General features: G+C 45.7%; 1 protein-coding gene across 1 annotated transcript in view; it reads right to left on the reverse strand.

The window, feature by feature from the left end:
* LOC121878666 (proteoglycan 4-like) overlaps positions 1 to 13,149 on the reverse strand; it is a 124,385-nt gene extending 111,236 nt beyond the window's left edge. The window contains exons 1-2 of the mRNA XM_042384987.1: positions 12,855 to 13,149; positions 12,588 to 12,656 (exon numbers count right to left, since the gene is read on the reverse strand). Of these exons, the coding sequence (XP_042240921.1) occupies positions 12,588 to 12,656; positions 12,855 to 13,149 (364 nt within the window). The remainder of the gene's footprint in view (positions 1 to 12,587; positions 12,657 to 12,854) is intronic.
* Positions 13,150 to 13,469: the final 320 nt, after the last annotated feature.

Consider the following 13,469-nt stretch of genomic DNA (forward strand, 5'->3'; position numbering starts at 1 on the left):
CCTAACCTAACCAAATCTTAACCTAAACCTATCCTAACCTAACCTAACCAAACCTGCTTATCAAGGTTTTATTCACACTCTTTATTGCTTTTACTGTGGGCAGGTTTATTGGTCATTATTCTTATTCCTTTCTTTATCTGATTTTCTCTTTTCTCTTCTTCAATTTCTCAGACATCGAATTTAGTGGGTTTTATTTATTTATTTTATTTATTTTTTAATCTTTATTCTTGTTTTTTCTTGTTTTTTCCTTTTATTTATTTATCTTGTTTTTATTTAATTCTGTGTTTCTATAATTTACAGACAGACAGACATAGACACAAAACAGACAGGTAGAGAGAGACGGCAAAACAGAGAGAGAGAGAGAGAGAGAGAGAGAGAGAGAGAGAGAGAGAGAGAGAGAGAGAGACCACCAGATGCACCTCACGTCTACCTGAGCCAATAAAATTAACTGTACATATTCACTAGTACATAAAATATCATCAGTGGAATATCATGTATGTTTGTATGTTTATATGTATGTATGTATGTATGTAAGTATGTATGTATGTATGTATGTATGTATGTATGAGGAAGACAAACAAACTTCCTCCTTACCTCCTAGGATTCACTTCCTATTCATCACGCCTCTCCTATCCCTCCTCTTCATCTTCCTATACCTCTTCTTCCCTCTTTCCCCCCTTTCTCCACCTACCTCCTACCCCCACCACCCTTCCCCTCCTTACCTCCCCCCACCTCACCCCCCCTCACCCCACCCCCCCCAGGCAGAAAGACAAGTACTCCACGCTGAAATAAAAGAACCATCAACATATATTAGCAAGGATCGAACCACCATCTACAGCAGTGACTTGTACCTGTGTGTTAGACGTCACGACATACAGGTAAACGTGTGGGTTGATGGCATAAGGAGAGCAGTTAATCTCCAGGGTGGTCTTCGGTCGGGGGTCGTGGAGAGGTCGTGAAGGAGTCGTGATGTGGTTTTGGGGTAACTAGTCGTGTGGGGGAGGAGGAGGAAGGAGGGGGGGGGAGAAGTTGTAGTGGGATTTTTTTGGAGGTTTTGTGTGGGTTTTGGGCGGTGTTGGATGGTTTGAGGGAGGTTGTGGGGTTGTGGGATTTGGAGGAGAGATTGGAGGGGTTGTAGTGGGTGTTTTGGGGGGAAATTGTGAGAGGTTGTTTGGGTGGTTGTGTACAGTTTGAGGTTTTGAAGAGATTTTGGGAGTCGTGGAGAGGTCGTGGTTTTCTTTTTGATGGAACCAAGTTGGGACACAGTGGCTATGGAGGGCTGTGGTGGGCCATGGAGGGCTGTGGTGGGCCATGGAGGGCTGTAGAGGGCTGTGGAGGGCCATAGAGGGCTGTGGAGGAACAAAATAGTACCAATAATGTAACACTGACACCCATTCTGTGAGTCTCCCAGCTGTGTGTGTGTGTGTGTGTGTGTGTGTGTGTGTGTGTGTGTGTGTGTGTGTGTGTGTGTGTGTGTGTGTGTGTGTGTGTGTGTGTGTGTGTGTGTGAAAGAAATAACATGAAAGAATAAAACAAAAAAGTAAGAGACGAGGAAATAACAAAAGAGAGGAGAGAAAAAGACAGACAGAAAGACAAACGGACAGACAAACGGACAGACAATCCAAATGTTCCATCAGTTATCTCTCAAAAGTTGCTCCCAATTGCTTAATCAATTCATACGCAAGGGTCCTTAACACCTGTGTCTTCCAAATCAATCAATTTCAGGTAATTTCAGCAACTTTCTTTATTCGTCAACTCCCCTTCCCTGTCTGTCTGTCTGTCTGTACGTGCTTCTTCTCTTCTTTTGCTCTTTCTCTATCCAGCTCTCTCTCCTCTCCTCTCCTCCTCTCACAAGTCTCTGTCTCATCTTTTAAACGAATTTCTTTATCATTTTACAACTTAAGTTTTTCGCCTTTCAATTCCTGATCTACAAAACGTAATCCACTACATTTATTCTTTGATAACTAAATACAGGAGGGAAGAAAATTAACGTAAGATCTATTGAGAAACAGGATTTTTGTCGTAAGTTAAAGTTTATCAAATAGAAACACGATCGTATATCCAGTTAAGGTAAAACTCTAAGGTAGGAACTTTTAAGAATCTTTGTATAGAATAAGTGGGTCAGATAGATACATGATCGTCTTGTTATTTAGAGAAGATTGAAATTGTCTTAATACCTTTTCAGGATTCATGGTTCAACTCACCTTCACTCCTCAGTTAAGGGAAGAATTTATTACATGAAAACTTTGGTGAATTAGATTTGAGGTCGGAAGATAAGCACAACTGCCTTTGAATACCCCGAGTCCTTGTTGTTAATCTGGTTTGGTCTCTGGCGGGAATAAGACGTTCCAATAATGCATCCACGCGAGTCACCGAGTCCTCCAGTTTAAAATATCACGAAGGGAACTTCATCTCGCGCACTATGGGGGATAATTTATGCGCAGTGTGTCCGAGTCGCATTAATATAAACAGGCGCACTTAAACGAGCGCCGGACGTGAGCTACGCGCCAATATAATAAGTCACAGCACTTGGCCATACAGCTCAGTGGTCAGTCCTGTCTAATGTATCAAGGGAACTGAGGAGACCCGGTCTATACCTCAACAACATGACCTCGACTTAGCGGATTTCTTTATCAGTTCATCGCGTCTGAGGGTCGTGGGAGTGTACTGGTTCGTTGTCTAATGAGGAACTTTGTAGAAGTGTTTTAGAGATACTAGTCCGGGGTCGTTTTCTGAGACGACTTCTTCCAGGTATGATGTCGTTTTCTGTGACGACTTCCCCCTGGTATGATGTCGTTTTCTGTGACGACTTCCTCTTACCCAAAACTATTGTCGTTTTCTGTGGAGTCTTCGCCTTATCTGTCGCCATTTTCATTGAAATAATCTCGTAATCTTTTCGCAGCTTCACAGACACATCACAGACACAGCTTCACAGACACATCACAGACACAGCTTCAGAGACACATCACAGACACAGCTTCAGAGACACATCACAGACACAGCTTCAGAGACACACCACAGACACAGCCTAACAGAAGTGGTCATGGTCAAGTCTTCATCTCCCTCACGCAGGATACTCGTAAAATAGTACTCTCTCTCTCTCTGTCTGTCTGTCTGTCTGTCTGTCTGTCTGTCTGTCTGTCTGTCTGTCTGTCCCTTCCTCCTTCACCGTGTGTGTGTGTGTGTGTGTGTTACAGATGACATGATTGGCTGATCGCACGTCGGTCTGACTGGGACTACCCACACGTACCCTGGAGACTCTAATCACCCTCCAATCAGGCTCCCTGCAGTCGAGTCTCAGTGCAATTTTGACACCATTTTTGTCTATCGCCTCTGTGTCGTAACTTAAGTCTTCACGTAGGAGGAAATTATTCACTTAAGTGCCTTTGAGAATTAACCTTTGAGTGTTACCTTAAGTGTGTTATGAGAGGCGTTTTAACTTACGATTATTTGAGAGTATGTATGTATGTATGTATGTATGTATGTATGTATGTATGTATGTACTCGTATGTATGTATGTATGTATGTATGTATGTTTGTACTCGTATGTATGGTATTTAAAAAACACACACGAATATGTACACTATTAAATCATGTACGTATACTTATGTGTGTGTGTTTCATTATTTTCATATTCTTTCTCTCAATTTCTTTCTCTATTTTTTTCTTTTTCTCTTTTTTTGTGTTTTTCTTCTTATCTCTCTCTCTCTCTCTCTCTCTCTCTCTCTCTCTCTTTCTCTGTCTTTCTCATTCTATTTGTTTCTCTTCCTCTCTCTATCTCTCAAAATCTCTGGCTTAAGATTAATGTTTGCATCTGACAACCAACCTTGACCAGTAGAGCTGACCCAGGCTGAGCTGACTAGCCCGGCCCAACCCACCGACCCGACCGACCGGCCGACCCGACCCGACCCGACCCGACCGACCCGACCCATTAACCAGCAACCTTCGTTGACATTAACCGACCAACCAACCGACCCGACCGACCCGACCAGCCCAACCGACCGACCAGCAACCCAACCGATGACCCGACCAACAACAGCCAGCCATCTTCAACTTCAACCTTCAACAACCGACCGACCGACCCGACCGACCGACCCGACCGACCCAACCAACCATTAACAACCCGACCCGACCGACCGACCGACCCGACCGACCCGACCGACCGACCAGCCAGCAACCAATCCAGCCCAGCAACCCAGCAGCCAGCAACCCACATACACACACACACACACACACACACACACACAAACGATTAAGATATAGAAAATGGGAGGCTGATGTACAAGCTAATTCAGGTTTCAGTGACCTTTGGTGATCCAGGATATTGTGCTGGACGGAGCTGGACCTGATGCTGACCAATGGTAAAGGGTGTTCCAGGCTCCAGAGAGAGAGAGAGAGAGAGAGAGACACACTGTTCGAATGGTGTTTCTCCTGTTCGAATTATAGACATTGAGTTCTCTTCCTGAATCATGGAGTCACTTTGTTAATAAACGTGAATCAATTGTTCGAAACGTGGAGGGATTTGTTCGACTCCTGAATCGAATCATGTGTTTCGAAATAGGTGTTGTTAATTTGGTCAACACGAGATAGACACATGGGAAGATACGTATACACACACGCACACACACACACACACACGCACACACACACGCACACACACACACACACGCACACACACACACACATTATTATTGTTACACACACACACCCATATGGAGGTCAACCTTCAGTATGTTACCATTATGGACCGTCGTAACATATTATCTTCTATCTTTCTCCTTCTCTCCTTTCCCTCTTCCGTCTCCCTATCCCTCTTTTACCTCCCTCCCTGCTCCTTCCTCCCTCTTCTCCTTCCATCCCTTCCCATATCCCTTCTTTACCCTCTCTCCTCCTGGGTCTTACTCTCCCTCCTCCATCCTTATCTCTCGTTACCCCCTCCCTGGGGTCCTTCCTTTTCACAATCTCTTCCTCCCCTTTCTCTCTCCTCTTCCCATCTCTACCCATTTTCCTCCTGCATAATAACTCAAGGCCCATGTCCTCTCCTCCTCCTCCTCCTCCTCCTCCTCCTCCTCCCTCCTCCTCCCTCCTCCTCCTCCTCCCTCCTCCCTCCCTCCCTCCCTCCCTCCTCCCTCCCTCCCTCCCCCTCCTCCCTCCCTCCCTCCCTCCCTTCCGGACCTGAAGACGAATGTGGGCAGATGACTGGTGATACAATCTTGAGAAACAGACAGACAGGACAGACAGACAGACACACCTAGACACACAGCAGACAGACAGACAGACACACCCAGACACACAGCAGACAGACAGACAGACACACCCAGACACAATGAGACAGACAGGACAGACAGACACACCCAGAGAGAGAGAGACATATACAGACAGATAGACAGACAGATAGGGACAGACAGACAGATAAACAGGAAAACACACATTTACCCAGATAGATAGATGGGAGAAGAGAGAGAGAGAGAGAGAGAGAGAGAGAGAGAGACAGAGAGAGAGAGAGAGGCTGGACACTACTTAACTGGTCAATAAGATTAGGGACCCCTGGCCGGCTCCCCTGCCAGTGCACACACACACACACACACACACACACACACACACACACACACATGCCACACATACATAGACTCTCTCCTCTCTCCTCCAATCAGCGGCGCCTTTCATACGCCATAAAGCAGTCAGTAGAAAACAGCTGAGCGTGAAGAACCTTAGCCCACGAATTCTTAAAAGGATCGTAAGTTATATTTTTTGTGTTAAGTGCAGATGTGAGAACACTCTTTAAAGAAGCTCATTAAGGTAATTTCTCCCATCATTTACCTTTACCTCGGTTACCTTATTCATTGTTATGTTTACCTATTTGTTGTTGTTGTTTATTTATTTGTTGTTGTTGTTTATGAATTGTTTTTTTTACTTTTTTATTTTTTTTTCTGTTTGTTTATTTCTTTCTTTATCTATTCTGTATCAGGTATTTTTTTTTTACTTTTATTTAGCCTTTGTTTATCTAATTTTCTCATTTTTTTCTGAATTTTTGGGGGTCCATATTTGTTACCTCTCGTTACCTCTCGTTACCTCTCGTTACCTCTCGTTACCTTTCATCAATACAGTGACCTATAACCACCTCCACATTACCTCCAACCTCCCCCTCCACCTCCATCTCCCTTCCACCCCCACCTCTCACCTCCCACCACCCTTCTCCCCCATGAGTGCTGCTCCTCCCGCTACCCCCATACATCTCATCCTAGTGACCACCCACAAGCCTCTCCCCATTCCTTAGTCTCCCACGGCTTGTTAAATGGCTCCCCTAGTGCTTCCTTGGACGGGCTACTCAATTGCGCTTACCTTATTTATTGACATGGGAGGGGGGAGGGGGAGGGGAATGGTGGGGGAAGGGGGAAGGGGGATTTAGATGCCCAAAGGGGTCATGAGGTTACGTGTGTGTTCAGATGGGGGGAGGAGGTGGGTTTGTGGTGGGGGTGGTGGGGGTGGGAGGAGAGTTTACCTGGCCTCTTTGTTAATTTCGTCACCTGAGTTTGGATATTCTGATTTACCCTATGCTATAATTCAGGTGTGTGTGTGTGTGTGTGTGTGTGTGTGTGTGTGTGTGTGTGTGTGTGTCTGTGTGTGTGTGTGTGTGTCTGTGTGTGTGTGTGTGTGTATGTGTGTGTGTGTGTGTGTACGGTGTTTACGGTGTTTATATAGCCACTGTGACGTCATGACAAGGTTGTTTGGCTCGCCTCTTGGTATTGTGCCAACTGCCTCTCATTACACCACACCACAGCACCATAACACACCACCATAAAGTACACCACAGCAGAGTAAATAAAAAAATAACACCATAGTACCATAATGCATCAACATAACACCTCAGCACCATAACACCATAACACCATAACACCATAGCACCATAACACAGCTGAATATAGTGTCTCAGTAAACAATGGAGAATGGAAATAATGGCTCAGCTAACATAACAATCTCCTCTACAGCGCCACAATACATTTTCTCAACACTAAATGTATGCGTCTCAATACAACATAGAATAACACATTACACCATAACATGACACCATAACACGACACCATGACACCATTAAAGCCACATAGACCTGTTGTAGTTCCTTTCCACTATTAATGGCGCATCTTTCTACCCTCCTACCACCCCCCCCCCCTTAAGATGTACAATAAAGATGTTTTAAACCCATTAATGAGGGAAGGAGAGAGAAACCCCTCCATCCTTCCCATGAATGGATTGGATAGGATGGGATGATGGGAAGGAAAGGGGAGGGAGGGGAGGAAGGGTAGAGAGAGGGTGGTAAAGGAGGGTGGGAGAGGCAATGAGGATGGGAAAAGGGAGAGAGAGAGAGAGAGAGAAGAGACGTAAGACGGAGAAGGAAGAAATGAAGGAAAGGGAGGGGATGGTGAAGGGGAGAGAGAAAGTAAAGAGAATAAGAATGGGGAGAGGAATGAAGATAATTAAAGGGAGAGAAAAAGAAGATGGGAGAAAGAGTAGAATGGGGGAATGGGGGAATGGGGAGGAGAGTAACCAGAAAGGAAAAGTTGATCAAGAAATTTACATAATCCCCATAAATTCCTAGGTAAACAGGGTGGGTCTTAGAGGTAACGACACCCTCCCCCATGCATACAAATAATGGGGAATAGGGATAGACGAAGAAGAGGAAAGAAAATGAGGAGGAGGGAGAGATGGAGGTGTATATTCTCCTCCTCCCCCTCCTTCATGCATGGGGAATGGGATACATCCTATCCTTCCATCCCCCATCACCATACCCATTCTTAGCATCTGGAAGGGGTCAGTGATAAAAAATACCGCCCATCCCCATCCCCATTCCCATTCCTCCCCATCCTTCTCTTCCACATTTCAGTCCCCATTCCCCCCATTCTTCTCGACCGGCTAGTATCCGGCAATCCTCGACGACCGGACCACAGGACGGACAAATAGAGCCGTAGCATCGTAGAACTCCGGTTGATAAACGATTGAGATGACCGGTCGACCTTCACACACCTTCCTAGGTTCTGTCAGGTGCTGGGAGCTAGTGGGATGGGTAGGTGAGAGGGATGTTGGGTAAGTGAGAGGGATGTTGGGTAGGTGAGAGGGATGTTGGGTAGGTGAGAGGGATGTTGGGTAGGTGAGAGGGATGTTGGGTAGGTGAGAGGGATGTTGGGTAGGTGAGAGGGATGTTGGGTAGGTGAGAGGTGTTGAGAGGTGGGAGTGAGAGGATGGGAGGTTAGGTAGGTGATGTTGGGTAGTTGAGAGGGGTGTTGGGTAGGTAGGTGTTGGGTGGGTGAGAGGGATGTTGGGTAGGTGAGAGGGATGTTGGGTGGGTGAGAGGGTGTTGGGTGTAGGTGAGGAGAGGTGATGGGTAGTTGAGAGGGGTGTTGGGTAGTTGAGAGAGGTGAGAGGATGCTGGGTAGTTGAGAGGGGTGTTGGGTAGTTGAGAGGGTGTTAGGTAGGTGAGAGGGATAGGGGAGTGTTGGGTAGTTGAGAGAGGGTGAGGTAGGTGAGAGGATGCTGGGTAGTTGAGAGGGGGTGTTAGGTGCTGGGTAGGAGGGATGCTGGGTAGTTGAGAGAGGTGTTGGGTAGAAAGGGGTAGTAGTTGAGAGGGGTTTTAGGTAGGTGAGAGGGATGTTGGGTGAGGAGAGGGAGGTGAGAGGGGATGCTGGAGAGGGGAGTTAGGAGGGTGCTGGGTAGTTGAGGAGGGTGCTGGGTAGTTGAGAGGATGTTGGGTAGTTGAGAGGGGTGTTGGGTAGTTGAGAGGGTTAGGGTAGTTGAGAGGGTCTTGGGTAGGTGAGAGGGTGTTGGGTAGTTGAGAGGGTGTTGTAGTTGAGAGGGGGTCTTGGGTAGGTGAGAGGGGTGTTAGGTAGGTGAGAGGGATGCTGGGTAGTTGAGAGAGGTGTTGGGTAGGTGAGAGAGGTGTTGGGTAGTTGAGAGGGGTGTTAGGTAGGTGAGAGGGATATTGGGTAGTTGAGAGGGTTGGGTAGTTGGAGAGAGGTGTTGGTAGGTGAGAGAGGTGTTGGTAGTTGAGAGGGTGTTGGGTAGTTGAGAGGGGGTTTAGGTAGAGATGAGAGGGATGTTGGGTAGTTGAGAGGGTGTTGTAGTTGAGAGGAGTGTTGTAGTTGAGAGGGGTTTTAGGTAGGTGAGAGGATAGTTGAGAGAGGTGTTGGGTAGTTGAGAGGGGGTTTTAGGTAGGTGAGAGGGATGTTGGGTAGTTGAGAGGGGGTGTTAGGTAGGCGAGAGGATGCTGGGTAGTTGAGAGGGGTGCTGGGTAGTTGAGAGGGATTTTGGGCACTTAACTATGTGCTGTAACTCAACTATGTGCTGTAACTCTCAACTCTCACTCCTGTAACTCTCACTCCTGTAACTCTCACTCCTGTAACTCTCACTCCTGTAACCCAACCCTCACTCCTGTAGCTCTCACTCCTGTCACTCTCACCCTGTAACTCTCAACCCTCACTCCTGTAACTCTCACCCCCACCCCCTCCCTGAATCACCCCACCCTGTAACTCTCACTCCTGTAATCTCAACCTCTCCTGAACTCTCACCCTGTAACCCTCACCTGTAACCTCAACCCTCACCCTGTAGTCTCACTCCTGTCACTCTCACTCCTGTAACTCTCAACCCCTCACCCTGTAACTCTCACTCCTGCAATTCTCAACCCTCACTCCTGTACCTCTCACTCCTGTAACTCTCACTCCTGTAATTCTCAACCCTCACTCCTGTAACTCTCACTCCTGTAACTCTCAACTCTCACTCCTGTAACTCTCACTCCTGTAACTCTCACTCCTGTAACTCTCACTCCTGTAACTCTCAACCCTCACTCCTGTAGCTCTCACTCCTGTCACTCTCACTCCTGTAATCTCTCAACCCTCACTCCTGTAACTCTCACTCCTGTAACTCACCTATCTACCGACACCCTTATAAGAAACAGCAACTTATATTACAGCAGATGTAGATATGTTTAGGTTTTTTTTACAGTGAGTTCCAAGGAGTTCTATTTGTGGTCGGTGATGCAACAGCTTACGGTGGTTCTCTTGTTTCACATACACTCAGCAGACATGGCCAGACAAAAACACGCAAAAAACATGTAGAAGGTTTCAAAACAGGTTTCTGGTGGGAGTGAAGCAGTGTCTTAGAGCTGCTAGTATCTGGTAGGTTCGAAGCAGCGGTGTACATGCTTCGAACAGCTACGTGGTGGGTTTAAAACAGCAGTGAAAAGGCTCTGAATAAGTATTTGATTGGTTCGAAATAACAATGAACAGGTTTCGAATAACTATGTGGCAGGTTTGGTATAATAGTGGTAGGCTCGCTCGTAGCAGTGGTAAAAAGGTCTTGAACAATTAAATGGCAGTTTCGAAGCATAAGTGAACAGGTTTCGAACTCGGCGTCATTTAGGTTCGTAACACCAGATAACAGGTCTCGGTTGTTCTTCAGAGAGGTTAGAGAAACTAGCTTAGGTTTCACTCAGGTTTCTAACAAGATCAGAAGGAAATGAATCAATTCTCGAACAGATTTGGTTGAGATATTTCGAGAACCCTTTAGGAGAAGCTTGACATAAAGGATTCAAACAGGCTCACACAGGTTCAGAGCAGGTTTGTAACAGGCAGAAATCAAGACAGGCAGGATATGAGCAGGCAGCGAACAGGCTAGAGTTAGGCTACTCATCCCTCGTGTTGTTGACTCGGCATGCTCTTGACGACCCCCCTGGGATTCGAAGTCTCGTACGCCCCTGAACCTGCTTCACGGAGCCCCAGGAACCCCAGGAACCCCGCTCATCTGTCATGCCTACGAAGAGCTGATTCGAACCCTCAGTGACTCAGTGAACCGGGGATAATAATTCACTCCCACTGAGAGCTCCCGGTGCCTGGATGCCAAGTTATAAGCGATTGGTATATGGACATTATTCCCGCCACGAGAAAATTTGGTTACTTGACCTAACTTAAACTGCCATGACCTAATCTAAGTTAAACTGCTATGACCTAATCTAATTTAAACTGCCGTGACCTAATCTAACTTAAACTGTTATGACCTAATCTAACTTAAAACCTCATCCTTAACTTAGTCTAATTTAAATGAACTTAGCTTAACTTAATCGAAACTTCCCTAACTCAAGATGATATAACCTAACCTCATTTAACCTCTCGCTAACGAAATTTAATCGAAATGAAAAAAAAATACAACTTAACGACCTAAAACCCTCCAAAGACGACTGAAATCCCACAACCTCCCACCAAAATATCTTCCTAAAAACGACTAAAATACCGGAAAAAACACCAAAATCTCGTCTTAAATAACTTAAATCCCTTCCTAAATTACCAAAAATCACCCCCAAAGGCAAAATTCCAACCCAAAACGACCTAAAATCCATAAAAAAATATTCAACCAAAAAACTCCCCAAATTCTATCTCAGACGACTAAAATCCCACCACAAAATCCCACCCAAAATCCCGCCCTAAATCCCGCCCCAAAATCCCTTAAACGACCCTCACTACCACTATCACCTCACAAGCACACAACAAACACAAATACTTTACATTCGCTTCTGTGATTTTCTTTCCTAAACGACTTGATTCAAACATAGTCGACTGAGGGGTAGGTAAGGTTTTTTTTTTTGGTGTTCTATGTCTGGTAATACTGGGACGACTCTCTGGGGTCTGACCATATAGGGACGTGTGGCATCTGTGGGTAGTAAGGAGGTAGTTCTGGCTTTTGTTTGTTTGTTTTATTTTGTTTGGGTCATTCGATATGGGTTTTTTTTTAGGTTTGAGTATTGTGTGTGTGTGTGAGAGAGAGACTGTATGTACACTTAGTAAAATGTGTGTGTGTGTGTGTGTGTGTGTGTGAGAGTGTATGCGAGTGTCTGTATGTGTGTGTGTATTTTGATGTGCCTGGGTGCATTTACTGTATATGTATGTGCTTAGAAGTCATTATATACAAGTACACCCTAGCAAAGAAAACAGCAAAATAACAAAAACATGGGAAACTTAAGTAAAAATCTATAACCCATCAAATTGTCGTATTAGTGAGCAAGAACCTTCAGAGCTGTCAATATTATGTGTGAATATAACACCCAGGAGGCTGCCTCACTCTCCCCTGACCATCAGCCTTGACGTGACGCTTTTGGGTACACCTGTGGTTTATGACATCACACAGGTAGGAGGTACTCAATGGAGAGGTGGGGGTGGCTAGAGGTGGATTCGGGGAGAGGGTCGTCTTTTATTGCTGGTGGTGGTGATATTGATGATAATGATGATGAAGATGATGATGATGATGAGGATGATGATGTCCTTGAAGTGCTAAAAAAATTCGACCTCTGTTTGGCGAAGAAAAATTTACAATTATATATTTTTTTTGTCTGCAGGTGGTCAGTATGAATGACTGTCCAGATCACATCATGTTTAATCAGTCATGTCCTTAGGTACCCACAGTTGCATATCCTTTTGTGCTGAGGGATCCTAAACGTTGCTCGGTCAGGGAAAACGTCAATCATATCTTTTGAGTCCTCCTGAAGGGGCCATTATGGAGGATTGTTTACACCACTTCCTATTACACCCTCGTCCTTAGGTACTCACTGCTGCATATCCTGAAGATCCTGAAGGTGTCGGTGTTCCTGAAGTCGTAGTCCTGAAGGATCCTAGACGCTATTTGATCAAGAGAAATGACAATCACAATTTTTTTTCTCTCTCTCTCTCTCCTTCTTCTTCTTCCTCCTCCTTTTCGCTTGAGGAGGTTCATTGTGAGAAGATCAGGTCGATACAGTGTTTCTTCTCGCTGGATCAGAGTCATCTCCTGTGACTCCTCCATCAATTGCTTCATTAGTGAGCTGCATGAGGGACTGCCTGTGTCATGGGCGCCCTTGCTGGATTGTCTGCTTGCTTGACTCTGGGGACACTGTTGCTTGACGGAGAGGGGACACTGTTGCTTGACGAAGGGGACACTGTTGCTTGACGGAGAGGGGACTGTTGCTTGACGGAGAGGGGACTGTTGCTTGACGGAGGGGACACTGTTGCTTGACGGAGAGGGGACTGTTGCTTGATGGGGGGGACTGTTGCTTGACGGAGAGGGGACTGTTGCTTGACGGAGGGGACACTGTTGCTTGACGGAGAGGGGACTGTTGCTTGATGGTGAAGGCATTTGGTTGGTGGGATAATCTATCTTGAGTTTGTGTGATGTTGTTATTGTTTTTTGCCTCAGACAGCGGTTAATTTACTGTGTACCCCCCATATCCTTTGAGTGATAGTGCAAAAAAGGATTACAGAGCAGAGGCCAAGAGGTCAAGAGGTCACAAAGGTTATATATCGAACCCCCAATGATCAGGATACTATGGAGTTGAATGCTACAGAGTGTTTTCATTGCATTATTTGTTTAGTTTCTTACATAGAGGTTAACTTGGCTACTAGGTACATAATATGGGTACAGCCTTAATACAACAGCTATCTTGCCATTAGAGATGA

The sequence above is a fragment of the Homarus americanus genome, unplaced genomic scaffold (genome assembly GCF_018991925.1).
Source record: "Homarus americanus isolate GMGI-L3 unplaced genomic scaffold, GMGI_Hamer_2.0 scaffold769, whole genome shotgun sequence".
NCBI lineage: Eukaryota > Metazoa > Arthropoda > Malacostraca > Decapoda > Nephropidae > Homarus > Homarus americanus.